The sequence below is a fragment of the Asparagus officinalis genome, chromosome 7 (genome assembly GCF_001876935.1).
Source record: "Asparagus officinalis chromosome 7, Aspof.V1, whole genome shotgun sequence".
Taxonomy (NCBI): domain Eukaryota; kingdom Viridiplantae; phylum Streptophyta; class Magnoliopsida; order Asparagales; family Asparagaceae; genus Asparagus; species Asparagus officinalis.
In genome coordinates, this window is record NC_033800.1 from 87756284 (window position 1) to 87770345 (window position 14062).

The 14062-nt window shown below is 38.3% G+C and overlaps 1 protein-coding gene across 1 annotated transcript; it reads right to left on the minus strand.

Annotated features, from left to right (window-relative positions):
* LOC109847470 (transcription factor bHLH93-like) lies at positions 5815-10987 on the minus strand. The gene is given in 7 exon segments (XM_020416697.1): positions 5815-6106; positions 6194-6361; positions 6468-6638; positions 7265-7326; positions 7329-7622; positions 10770-10791; positions 10898-10987. Coding segments are annotated over 7 exon segments (894 nt in total). The 3' UTR covers positions 5815-6019.

Here is a 14062-nt window from a genome sequence, read left to right on the forward strand (position 1 = left end):
CTTACAGCGTAAGCAATATCTGGCCTTGTGTCAGTTCATTAGGTACATTAGACTCCCAATGATCTGTGAATACTCCAGTTTCCTCGTTGCAACTCCTGTATTCTTACGAAGGTGAATGTGAGGGAGGAAAGGATTTGTGTTTTCTTTGATCCTAAATTCTTTTAATCTTTCTAACATCTTGTCTATGTAATGTGACTGAGATAGAAAGATTACATATGGTGTTCTACTAATTTTAATGCCTAAAATTACGTCAGCAATACCCATGTCCTTCATATCAAAATTTTTTATTAGCATTTGTTTGGTGGACTTAATGACTTCATCATTAGTCCTAAGAATCAGCATGTCATCTAGGTATAGACAGAAAATAGCGCATGTCTCTCCAACTGTCTTAGTGTAAACACACTTGTCGCATTCATTTATAGTGAATCCATCATTGATCATGACACTGTCAAACTTCTCGTGCCACTGTTTTGGAGCTTGTTTCAGCCCATATAAGGACTTAACCAATCTGCACACATTATGCTCTTGGCCTTTAGCTTGGAACCCTTCTGGTTATTCCATGTAAATTTTTTTGTTCAATTCACCATTTAGAAACATAGTCTTCACGTTCATTTGATGTATTTGCAGATTGTGTAGAGCAGCAATTGCAATTAACATCCAAATGGATGTTATCCTCGTTACAGGTGAATATGTAATAAAGTAATCAAGACCTTCCTTTTGTCAGTATCCCTTTACTACCAACCTAGCCTTGTATTTCTCAATCGATCCATCAGATTTTAATTTTTATTTGAAAATACACTTACTCTTGAGTGGTTTACTCCCTAGTGGTAAGTCAACCAACTCCTAAGTATGGTTACTTAGAATGGACTCGATTATGCTGTTTACAGTTTCTTTCCATATTTGTGCTTCTGGTGTAGACATAGCCTCTTTGAATGTTTGAGGTTCACTCTCGAGCGCATATACTATGAAGTCTGGACCAAAAGATTTAGAGACTTTCATTCTCTTACTCCTTCTAGGTTCAACTTCCTCATTGTATGTTGGTTCATTGGGACTATCATCCCTGAACGCAATTTCATGTGTTCTTTTCCCAGAAGTCTTTCTATTATCCATCTTATAAGGAAATCTATCTTCAAAGAACACAACTTCCCTTGAATCGATAATCATGTTCACATCAATATTAGGGACCTCTGATTTATGTATCAAAAACTTGTAGGCACTGCTATTCAATGGATAGCCTATGAACCGGCAATCTATAGTTTTTGTTCGCAACTTGATCTTCTTAGGTAGTTGTGCTGACACCTTTGCAAGGCATCCCCACATTTTGAGGTAATGGTAGGAAGGAGGCCTTCCATGCCATAATTCAAATGATATAAGACCAAGTTTCTTGTAGGGTACCTTATTCATGATATGATTAGCGGTAAGTAGCGCTTCCCCCACAAGTTCTATGGTGCTCTAGAACTTACAAGCATGACATTGACCATATCCTTCAAAGTTCTATTCTTCTTCTCAACAATCCCATTTTGCTGAGGTGTATAAGGTATTGTTGTTTGCTGGATGATACCAAAGTTAGCACACAACTCATCAAACTCTGTCGATTCATATTCTCCTCCTCGATCAGATTTGAGAATCTTAATCTTTTTGGTGAGTTAACTTTCCACCTCATCTTTATATGCCTTGAACATATCAATCGCCTCGTCTTTACTGCTTAGAAGATACGTATAACAGTATCTAGTGCAGTCATCGATAAAAGTAATGAAATAAATTTTCCCACTTCTCGTAGGCGCAAACTTCAAGTCGCATAGGTCACTGTGAGTCAACCCTAAAGGTTCAGTGTTATGTTCAATTGAATGAAACGACCTCTTAGCATACTTTTTTTCTACACAAGTTTCGTACTTATGTATTTCATCCAGGTTAAGTCTTGGAATATGTCCTAGATTGGACAATTTCTACACAAGTTTCGTACTTATGTATTTCATCCAGGTTAAGTCTTGGAATATGTCCTAGATTGGACAAGTTCCTTAAGGACTTATTTTCATCCAGGTTAAGTCTTGGAATATGTCCTAGATTGGACAAGTTCCTTAAGGACTTATAATTGACGTGTTCTAGCCTGGCATGCCACAAAGAAAGAGACTCAAGCAAATAAATAGAAGATCCTTCTTTATTATTAATCACTTTTGGGTATAAGTACACAAGTTTCTTGTCCCCAACAACAACATTTGCCTTAAAAAGGCCATCCAACAAGTAACCCTTACCCACATAAACCTCACCCTTAGTGAGTACAAATTCGTCAGATTCAAAAACCATTTTGAAGCTCTTCTTACTCAACACTGAGCCTGATATTAGGTTCTTTCGGATATCTGGAACATGCAGCACATCTTTCAAAGTCAAATCCTTTTTGGAAGTCCACTTTAAAATCACCTTGCCCTTTCCCTCAACCTTGGAAGATGTTGAGTTTCCCATAAAGAGATTATTGTTATGTTCCAACTTCTGGTACTCAGCAAACAACATTCTGTCCGAACAGATGTGTTTGGTTGCTCCAGTATCGACCCACCAATCTTTGCAATTGGTTGTCAGGTTCACTTCTGAAATAACAGCAGAGAGGTGCATGTCAGTCATATCAGAGGAGATGTGGTCAGTCATATTGGCCTGTGGTTGGTTTTTGTTCTTCAGACGCTTGTGACACTCGTTCGCCTTATGTCTAGGATTTTACACACAAAGCAAGTACCCTTGAAGCGTTTTGTGCCTTCCTGGTTCTTGCCCTTATTCCCTGAGGATTTCTCATTCCTCTTTTGTTTCTTGAAATTCTTGGAATTGGAGCCCTTCCCCTTTGATTCTTCAACCATATTTGCTTTTGCCCCATAAGAGTTCTTGGAACCCCTCTTATCACTTGAGTCATTGTCTTCTTCGATCCGAAGACGGACTATGAGATCCTCCAGACTCATCTCCTTACGCTTGTGCTTCAGATAGTTCTTGAAATCTTTTTATCCAAGAGGTAGCTTCTTAACAATAGCTGCAACCTGAAAAGATTCAGACAAGATCATACCTTCAGCCTCAATCTTGTGAAGAATGAGTTTGATCTCCTAGACTTGGCTGATCACAGCCTTTGCATCCACTATCTTGTACTCTAGAAATCGTCCCACAACGAACTTCTTCATACCGGCGTCCTCAGTTTTGTACTTCTTGTCAAGACTTACCCAGAGTTCCTTAGCCGTCTTGAATGGACTATACACATTGTACAATGTGTCCTCCAACGCATTTAGGACATAATTTCAGCAAAGGAAGTCTCCATTTTCCATGCATCGACCGCCAAAATGCTGTTCTTGTTGGCGGTATCTAGTGCTGGACATTCCTCTTGTAGAAATTTGGTCAGCTTCAGCGTGGTCAGATAAAAGAACATCTTTTGCTACCAACGCTTGATGTCCTTCCCACTAAACTTTTCTGGCTTGTCATGCTTAGTCACCGAAAGCGGTCCAGACACCACAATCTGACTTGAATTAGTCATTATTCCTTGATTCCCCCCTTCTTGATTGGTAAACATTTTTCTACACATGCAAAAAATTAATTAGTAATTAAAATAAAATTACTGGTCTCCTGTTTGATTAAGAGAGATCAAAGATCAGTGATCAAGATCTCGATAAAAACAGAAATAATTACTGAATATAACCGGATGAAATAAAATCTAATTTGTCTTAAGATTGTTAGAGTCATAGTAAAATAATTCAGTATTAAATCAATAACCGAAATCAAATTGAATAAAATATTCCTAAAAAGAACTGTTAGGAAAAACACTTTTAGAAGAAGCACTTTTGTAGGAGAGAGAAAGAACTAGAATTGCTGGAGTGAGGTACGTCAAGTGACGAATCTCCTTAAGACAAATTACGCCCCCTGCTATGGTGCTTACAGGATGATCAGACATTGTCTCCCAAAATACAACACTCCTTCACAGCTTCGGAAAAGCACTTCTGCAAAGCTGTACTAGCGAACCAAGGCTAACCGTGCCTTCCACCACTTGACCGGAAAGGAAAACGAATGGAAGAAAAACGAACACAAAATTCAGATCTCTCTTAAACACACTGGATTTGATTCAATGTTTAGTATTTTGGGAATGAGATTTTGGGTTCCTTTTATAGGGACTTGGTGTCTTTTGAAGACATCCCTTCACCAAAGGACGCACCCATTCGGAATAAAAAGAAGTGGTTGTTCGGGTTCGAACAGACACAACTAAACCGAACAGTTGCGGCTCTTCGTGATTGGACGCGCCCATTAAATTTTAGTTTTGGTCCATCTTCCGACTTGAATATATCATTCATTCGCAAACCGATTTGGACAAGTGAATATACCAGATTCATTTCCCTTGAATGAAGAACGCGTTCAAACTCACTCCCATCCATTTCGGACAGTGGGACCCATCAAAACGTTTAGCTCAATTTGCTCAAAAATTCACTTGGAAAAATCCTAGTTTCCCCAACAGACACAACTGATTGCACCCGTGGGTAATGCATTCCAAATTTTACGACAGGTAAAAGAGTTGAGAAAATTTAGCCTGAGAGGTCTATTTGCAAAAATGAAACTACAAGGTAGTAAGTTCAAAACATCGATACTACAAGAAGTTTGAGCAATTAACCCCAACAATAATTGCATTGCCTAAAATGGGAAGCACTCTTGAATATCAAGCAACATGAAGTTTCCTCTTTTTATTTTTATTTTTATTTTTATTTTTATTTATTTTTTGCAGAGCAAAAACATGCCCACAATTCATTAAACACTAATTATGTACCTTTCAAAAAAAAAAAGCTACCATCAAAAACTTGCAGAAGGACTTAAACAGTAAGCAAAATCCAATTCCAGCTACAAGAATCTCCTTTCTGAAAACAAACATTTTACACTCATTACAGTATCACAAGGGAGGCATTTGGTTCAAGCATAGTACTACATAGATGTGATATATGACATATGATCATGATATTATTTATGTCTTGAGCATTATTGCAAGTTGAACAGAAGCAGATGGCAATCGAGTGGATCGACAAACTGTAGTTAATTAAATCATACAGCATATCTGCAATTTCTGAGCCAAACACCAAAACCCCCCCATTGCCAAAAGTTCCTTGTAGCCTTGTACTGCGTTGGACCTACATGTTTTAAAGCCAACTTTGCAAAGATTGTTTGGGGGGGGAAAGAGGGGGGAAAACAGAACATAAAACATTAAATAAAAAAAACTAATTCGATTATTCAGCTTACTCATCCAAACTTTATTTCAGTTTCCCTTGCTAAAGGACGGGGTCTTTCTTGAACTAAATTCACCAGATCAAACTCATGCAATAAACTCAATTGACCTGAGATACCTCTCAAAAATTTCCACATTGACTTGGATCCAGTTGTGAACTAAATTCACTAGTTGCGATAAACTCATGCAACTAAATTCACTAGATCAACTTCGACCAAAATTGACCCAAAAGCATTAGCCCTTAATTCATTTAACCAGATTTTCATTTAATTGTTCTCGTAGTCTCGAACCTAATCTAACGTCCCTGGGAGATCAAACTCACACATTGAAATAAATGAATATGCAAGACCGCTAACACAAACCAGGAACGTACTGAAACTACAATCTAAAATTACATTAACAAAACTACGATCAGTTGTGAACCCTCGATTGTGACAAAAAACACTGCGGATTAGCGAACTCCAATCCAATCAGGACACAAAAGAATAAGTGAGTTATCACTGTTAGAAGAGAATAATTTCACTTATAACCACGTTCACATAATCCATTAATTAATGAACATATAAGCAAATATCACCTACGGCATGTGAAGTAGAAAAACACCCCCACATTTAGATTGATGCTCACCTTTAAAAGCTAAAACCAACCAAATATTACACCGATGTTGAAGAAGAAAAGGGTTTTGGGGCTAAATAGCTGCAACAATTCAATCAAACAAAGTTATTATTCACTCTAAAAGTTGTTTTCTCCCCCCCCTCTTAACAGTACAACTAATCCATTCCGAGATTCTCTTCACAAGCATCTCCCCCCATAGCCTGCATTCCTAAAGAGTGCTTGCTTTATCTCTTCAGAACCCATCAGTGCCCTCTGCTCCAAATCCTATAAACACAAACAAATTTAAACAAAAAAATTGAAATAGACCCAGAAAACTAAAAGAAATAAACTGATCAAATTCGTTTCCTTCACCTCGGAGCAGGAAGCTTGCATTCCAAAATCATTGAAGCAGCTAACGACGCACTGTTGAATCTCCATCCCGACAGCATCAAGAGTACTAATCGTCGATAACAGCAGCCCCGGCTTCGGTGAGCAGCAAATCTCTATTCTCGTATCTGCATCTCTCCTCTCCACTTCAAACTGGACAAGTCCGTTCATATGCATGATACACATCTTCATCAAACGATGAATTTCGAAGCAATGTTAATGCGTGTTGAGGTAGCATTTATCTTTGACATTTGCGTACCTTTGGCGAGTTTCTGACCAGAACCTCGTTAGGACTCAAATCTTTGAAGATGCCTAATAGATTGTGAGACTTGTCTGAACCAACTTCAATCTCTTCTTGTAGCTTCTTGATCCTTTCTAAGAGCTCCTTCATGTAGTCAATAGTATCTCCGAGTATTGAAGTCCGATCCATCTACAAAAAAACCAATACCAACATCCGTTAGTCCGCTCACCACAAACTCAAAACAAAACGTCAAAACTAGAAACGCAAGCTGCATTCCCCTCAGAAAAAGGACGAGTTTAAATTGCACATAACACCCCAAAACCCCCTGCACAAAAACATCAACACCCCTAAAGTATCATTTGACATCTCTCAAATCGTACCCTAGTACTTGTCACTCAGAAATTGCAAAAAAAAGAAGAAAAAACTCATCTCTCTCGTGAATTATTATGAATTTAAAGTGATAGGTACCACCAGTGAACCAGCTAAATAGTGGTAAAGAGTACTGTGAATCATTTCTTCGTTTAAAGTAAGGGGGTGGAGGAGCATCATCGAATCAACCTAAACTCGTGACATAAGTAGCCCCAGCCCCAGGCAGCCCCCCAAGACCTAGACGCCACTCAAAATATCGCTTAGGCCTCGGGGGACACACACGCGTACGGCTTTTTAAAAATATATACGGCGATAAATATTGCAAATGAAGGCATGCATCGCCCTTAATTAACCCCCCAAAAAAAATAAAAAATAAATAAAAAAACCGGAAAGAAATTAGCGATAATTAATTAATTTGCCAACACAAAAATAAAACCAATCACCACCTTGCTGATCTAGGGAAAGGATCTCAGCATCGCGAGCCGATCATTCAGCCTCTTCCTCCTCTCCTCTCCGCCATCAAATTCTTCGACGGAACATCTCCAGCCTTCTTCTTGTTCTTCTCTCGCCGCCGCCGCCGCCGCGCACCGCACTGACCTGCGCCGCCGCTTCGCCCTGAACACAACAGGCTCGGCTTCTGCACAAAAATCCCACTCTCCTTCTCGTCGAGCCCAGACGATGGGCGGCGAGAGTGGGCCGTGGCCAGCAGACCTCGCCGAGGCAATCGAAGCCGGCTCCGGCGAAAAGGGTCAGGCTCGTAGGCCTCGGGAGAGAAGAAGGGAATGTGGAGTCCACGTTTCTCCTCTCCTCAGGGCAAGGAGCCCATCCAAGAATCCATGCTCGTCGAGCTCCATAATGAAGCTAGCTGCTGAGTTTTTTTTTTTTTTGTCTCTTTCTTTCTCTCTTTCTCTTTTTTTTAAGGGGAGGAAGGGGAGAGGGTTGGTGATCATCGCTAATATGTATATATAGAGAAGGAGGAGTGTAGCTTGAAGGAACAATTATTCTTGTGATTAAGAAATGGAATATAGTATTGAGGTGTGTTGGATTTATTAGATGTTATTTTAGCGTTAAGATTGCGACGACGGAATCTTGTTTTTGATTTCTTTTTTCTTTCTTTAAGATATAACATATATACATATAAATATATATATATATATATATTTTAAAATGGGGAAATGTCATTTTCAGGGAAATCTGCAATCAAGGGGCAGAGGGGGTTTGACCCACAGCCACAAGGGAGGGAAGGTGTCGGGAAGGAAAAATGATGGGGAAGACCATGTCAGGCTCCTTCCCTTCGCATATGACATACATATATAAATTGGTTTTACGGAGGCGAATAGGCCCTACGTGTTGTTCGATTAGAAGCCCAGTCCGTTTAAGTTTTTCACTCCAATTTCACCGAGGGAGTATATTAGCACAAATAAAACTATAGGGGGGGCATATATACAACTGGATTATATACGACAGGGGTCCTAATCACAACCCGATCTTGAGGAAATAAATGTGGGTGAAGATCAGTATAATAAATAAATAAAAAAAATTGGGAGTTATGTACAATAACATCTATAAAGTTCAGGGTGTTTAGTGAAAATAGTATTAAGCAGAGTTTAGTGCAACAGCTCCTGAAAAGTTTGGGGGGTCTCTGAAATTAACCCAAAAAATCAAAATTACAATGACTTTACGATTAAAAAATTAGAAGAAAAACGAGAAATCAGGGAGATTTTGTGTTTAGAGTCACGGCATCTTAATTGGGTCCCCAAAAGGAGCTGCCGGTGGCTGTCATTTGGTACCACTTGTGCTTGTTGTTTCAATAGCTTTGAGGGGGTTTGAACGACAGTTGATTTCAATGGAAATGTATTTTTCTCAAACAAAAAAAAAAAAAAAACAAATCAAATCATTAATTTAATTTGATTAATGATTCCTACATTAATCTAGGTCATTTTCTATTTTGAAATTGAATTTGTGTGCTCAAAATAAGACCATTAATTTCTCTCCAAATTGTCATGATTAATTAGCAGAAAACTCACTTTCTTAAAACCAATCATTTATTGATACTGGCAAGGGGACTAACAACTAGGTTTGCAATTAGGCAAATAATAAGCTTAGAGGTACAATGGTCATGTGCAGCTCATCCATTCCCAACATCAATAATTAGGTTAGGTATTCCATTTTGAAGATTAGTTTACATGATTCCTACATTAATCCGATTTTTTTTTTCCTTCATTTAATAGGAGCTAACGTCAAGGACATTGCTAGGAGGCTAAATATCAGCAAATCCCCATTAAGTTTGCTCGTTCATCAGATAAACCCATTTAAGTTTAAAACTATCAAGTAAGCCCCCTTAATTTGGGGGTGTTACAGAAGACCACTTTAAGTTTGAGATTTTTTTTCAACTAACACCCATATTGGTGCTATATGAAATGGTAAAATGTCCATATTATCCTTTTTCTGATTATAATTCTAATTAATTAATTAAACTAAATTAATTAGTAATAATTGAATAAATAAATCCCTAAGGGGGTGTTAGTCAATTGGGATATTTTCATACAAAATGGGATAATTGTTAAAGATGAATAATTTTTCGCTAGTGGGATATTTAGGTGGGATAAATAGGAACAATTTTGTGAAGCGAGATATTTTGATAAAATAACGTGGGATAAATTTTTATAATCATGAAATGTATATTTATGCATTTTGAAGATATAAATACTATTTATGTATTTTAAACTTACTATTGTTGGTTGATAATTGCTTACAAGAATGTTCTTTACTATTAAATAACTTTTGGTTAGACTATAAGATATTGACAATTATTATTATAATGATGGTCTAATGATGGTGATAACCATAATAGAAAAGAAGTAAAGAAAAAAAAAAGAAATATAAAAATAAAAAATAACAAAATAAATATGAGTTCTAGTTCTTTACCACCTAGTTCCAAGCTAAAACTTGGAATAATTTGAGAGACCGAAACTCTCATTTTTGTATAGAAAAATAAAAAAGTGGGATAATCTTGTACCATTATCTTAATTCTAGTTTTGTTAGAGTTCTACTTGACTAACACTATAAAATTTTGTTCGAGTTTTAGTTCTATGTGACTAACACCTTAAAATTTTATCTCACAGATTATCCCAGTTCCAATTTTATGTTCTAGGTGACCAACACTTATTCTATTCCTAACTATAATTAGAGAGGGCATGGCCACGACTGATGCATTACATTCAGGGGCTTTTCGGACATTTTAATGCTAATGACTATAGTAGATTTACACTAGATTGTCTTGAGAGTAGAAACAAAAATATCGCCATCACGAAATACAGTTGCACACGTATAGCCATTTTATCTGCACAATAATATTAAGGGGGAATTGCTTCTAGCCCCCAATTTCCTAACAACTATTCCACCCCCTCCCAAGACTTTTACCACACTCCCAAAACCCTAAAAAGTAAACCCATTATTCTCTGAGCCCCAAAACACAAAACTCAAGAGTTTTAAACATGTGAAGACCATAATACTCTTTCTCTCTTTCTCTTTTTTATCAGTGATGATTTCATGCCCTATCTCTGCATGAATCTGTCGCCACCGCCTCCGATGTCGATGACGGTATCACTGGATCTCAACCTACAGCCTTGCCAGATCAGTTGGCTCAGTGGCCCAATGTCGCCTTCTATAATGCCTCCGTCGCAACCGGCGATGACTGTCATGCCCCACTTCCCAAAATACCGGGGAATCAGAACGTGAACAAGCCCGTGACGTATTAGATTGAGAAGAAATATATATACTATCATTTTCTTTTTTTTTTCTTCTCAATCCAATACGTTAAGCGTCAAATATATAAATCTCAGTCACAGGTCCCCGATCACAATAGTAAGAATATAAAGACAACCTAGAATAAGAAATAAGCATATCATCAACAGATCATCCCAGACATAAAATATGGGTTCAACATACCCTTACTACAACAACAGTCCACCTAGAAAATGAGAAATACATAGTCCATAATAAAAGGAAATACTAACAAAATAACCAAATCTGTCACCAACTAAAGAAAAATACTATAAGAGTGTTCTATCAGTTACTACAGAAAGAAAAACACATCTAGGCTTCAGCTTGTTCTTCCACTCCATCGGAAGGACATCCTGGCTAGGCATACACTGGCTCGGCCGCATCATCGAACTGAACTTGTTCGTCTCCTATGTCTGACGCACACCAGAGAAAATAGGTGTACGTCAGCGTGCATGGCGCACGGCAAGATCTCACATGGAAAATGAATCGGTCGTATGACCCATGCTATGACAATAATAATACTAATAGAAAGACAAAAGGACGTACAACTGAAAATTCGACAAAATCAACATGCAAAAACACTACTAAAACATGATAAACATAAAGCATCCAAAATCGATCAGGTAACGAGGTCATGTAACTAGTCATTCTATAACAGGTCACTGGTCCACATCTCACACAGAGTCAACGCTCATATCACCGGATAACTGGCTGTTCACAAATCCCTTACGTGCATCCAAACCCACATAACGGTTAGGTGAGAGGACTACACACAATCCGATTTCGGCCTGGTTCGAACTCAAGCAAAACTCGGGTGACGAAATGATTTCACTGACCAAGTGCGAAACGGTTCACTTGGCTCAACAAACTAACCCCAGTGCAAAACGGTTCACCGGTTCTAGTCTGGAAGATACATCAACATCCTTATCCGATCACACGAACATGGACTTCCCCATCCCAACTCTCTTGTATTTTCTAAATCAACCATAATCCTCATTGGAACTCGGGTTCACCACCTAAACTCAGTCAACACACCCACACATGTCACTAAGTCTGTTCATGATACACGAGGCCACTAAGTCATGAACTACTAAGGTTCTCAGCACATCAACAAATCATGAATATAGTATAACATGTTCAACATGATAATACATGTTTATGTAGCAGAAATGAGAACTATAATAAACATAAAAGACATAAATAAAATACTACAGCGTGAATACATACATAAGGAAATTCATCACTACTGGAATTTCCAAACTCCTCATGCAAAATATCGGTAATTACATTTTTCTAAGATAATAATATGGTAAACTAGAAACCGATGTCGTTTTGTACATGAAATGTCGCGCTCCACGACGTTCAGTCATACTATCATAAATAATAATATTCTTTTTCCAAGATTATTATTTAAAATTATTTTTCATTATAACTAATTAAAATAAAAATATATTAATTCCTTTCTGCATGAAAAGTAATATATTTCTATTTTATAAATTTTTCTTAAATAATTTCTTTTCCATAAAATTTCGTAAATTCTAATTTTAACACATAACTTGTCTTTTCATGTCCGTAATTTCTTAAAAATACGTCTAACAATATTATTAATCTAGATTTTTACCGTGCGCTCGTAATCATCATTCCACGCAATTATTCACCATTGCATATTAACCACCATAATAATTTAACTATATATAATCATCATACTAACAACAATATTAATCATTAATTAACGACAAGGGTGAATGCGAGATCTCGCCTACAACGAGTCGACTGCGAGTGTGGCTAGCGGCATCGACGCGGTGACGACAACCGAAAGGCATGGATCTTGGACAGCGGCACGGTTGTGCAACGTGGTTGTACTCGTCGGTGAATCTAGCTAAGACGATGGCGGGGGAGGACTGTCGAGGGACTGCAGCGAAAGAACAATACTCCACATAAAGTGCCTACAATCTTAATGTATCCATAATTTAAGTGTCTTAGCCCTTCCTTTAAAGCGGTACCAATATAATATTCTAACTTTAGTTTTGGGACTGATGAGTATAGATTTTTGTGCAAAAAGATGAATTTTCTCCTGAGAGCAGGAGATTTTTGTGAGTATTGAGGCGGTAAAGTCTGGGTCGGAACAAAATCTGACTCAGACTCAAAAATATAATACCAATTAGTACAAGGTCTAAAAATTGAGAAATCGTTCAAGCGATTCATTGGGTGGAATACAATGAGGATCAGAGCAATCTTATAGGAGAGTTTGGGGATTATTTGAAAAAAAGAGCTTCAAGGATGCTCTTAATGCAAGATTCAACAATGTCGCTCCAATGAGGTTTTTAGTTCTTTTTACTACATTGGATTCAAATGATATATCTACTGGTAGAACATCGAAATCACTTTCAGATGATAACCTTTATGATAAGTTATTGACATGTTATCAGTGGGAGAGGCTCGAGGTTGAAGTCCTTTATCTTGACTGAGAAGTAACGCCTTTCGAGTTAACCTCACGGGAGGTCAACTAACTAGTCAAGGGGGCTCATAACGAATCACATTTGGCAAGAGGACCGACATGTATCGTCTCTCGAGTCGACATACGAGGACATCGACTTGGCGAGTTGGCTATGTCGGGATCCTTGCTGGTCTTGGCTGCCAATTTGATTGGGGCATTGCATATAGAAGTATACATATTCGTTGCTAGCAAAGGGCTGCACTTTGGCAATTGGAAACACCATAAGAGTTGGCCCCTTTCGCTTGGAGTCGGCTTGAGCCAGGTCCGAATGAAATAAGAGCAGCTTTGGATGGACATAGGTGTGCATTAATGAGGGGACTGAAAAGTTCCTTCAAAGTAGATGTGGCTGATGTCATTACACATCTTTTTTGACTTCCATATCTCCGCTTTTCTTGGTAGATTATGGGTTGTTCGAGGTGAGTGGGTTGCGCCTCAATTTCTGAGATGCTGCTTCGTATTCTGATAATCGATCTGGGCCATTGGACAAAGCTTGATCCGGTAGTTCAAATTCTGGCAGTTGTAAAGTTAGCTACCTATATATAGAAATAGGGCCATAGAGGTAGCAGTTATTGTCCTTTAAAATCCCTTTAAGAGAACTTCAGAGTTTTTCTGTTCATCTCTCTTCGGTGATCATTTCTTCATCCTACAATAGCATCAGATCCCGTAAACCGACGAGCTCTTCTGGTGGGGATCCATTCCAAGGTAACCCTTGCATGGAATAGGATGCTCCATGAGAGGTTTGACATCCCCCAGGAGTATGAGCTGATGGCCTGATGAGGTCGGAGGCCATATATGATCATAGGCCAGATCAGGATCCGCTCTACTTGAGGCATTTGGAATTTGGCCTCCGTATTCCCTTACACCCCTTCCTCTAGCAAATTTTCATGCTGCTAGGGGTATCACCAGCCCAGATGAAGCCGAGCGCCATCACCACCTTGGTGGGGTTCGTAGTGATCTGCTA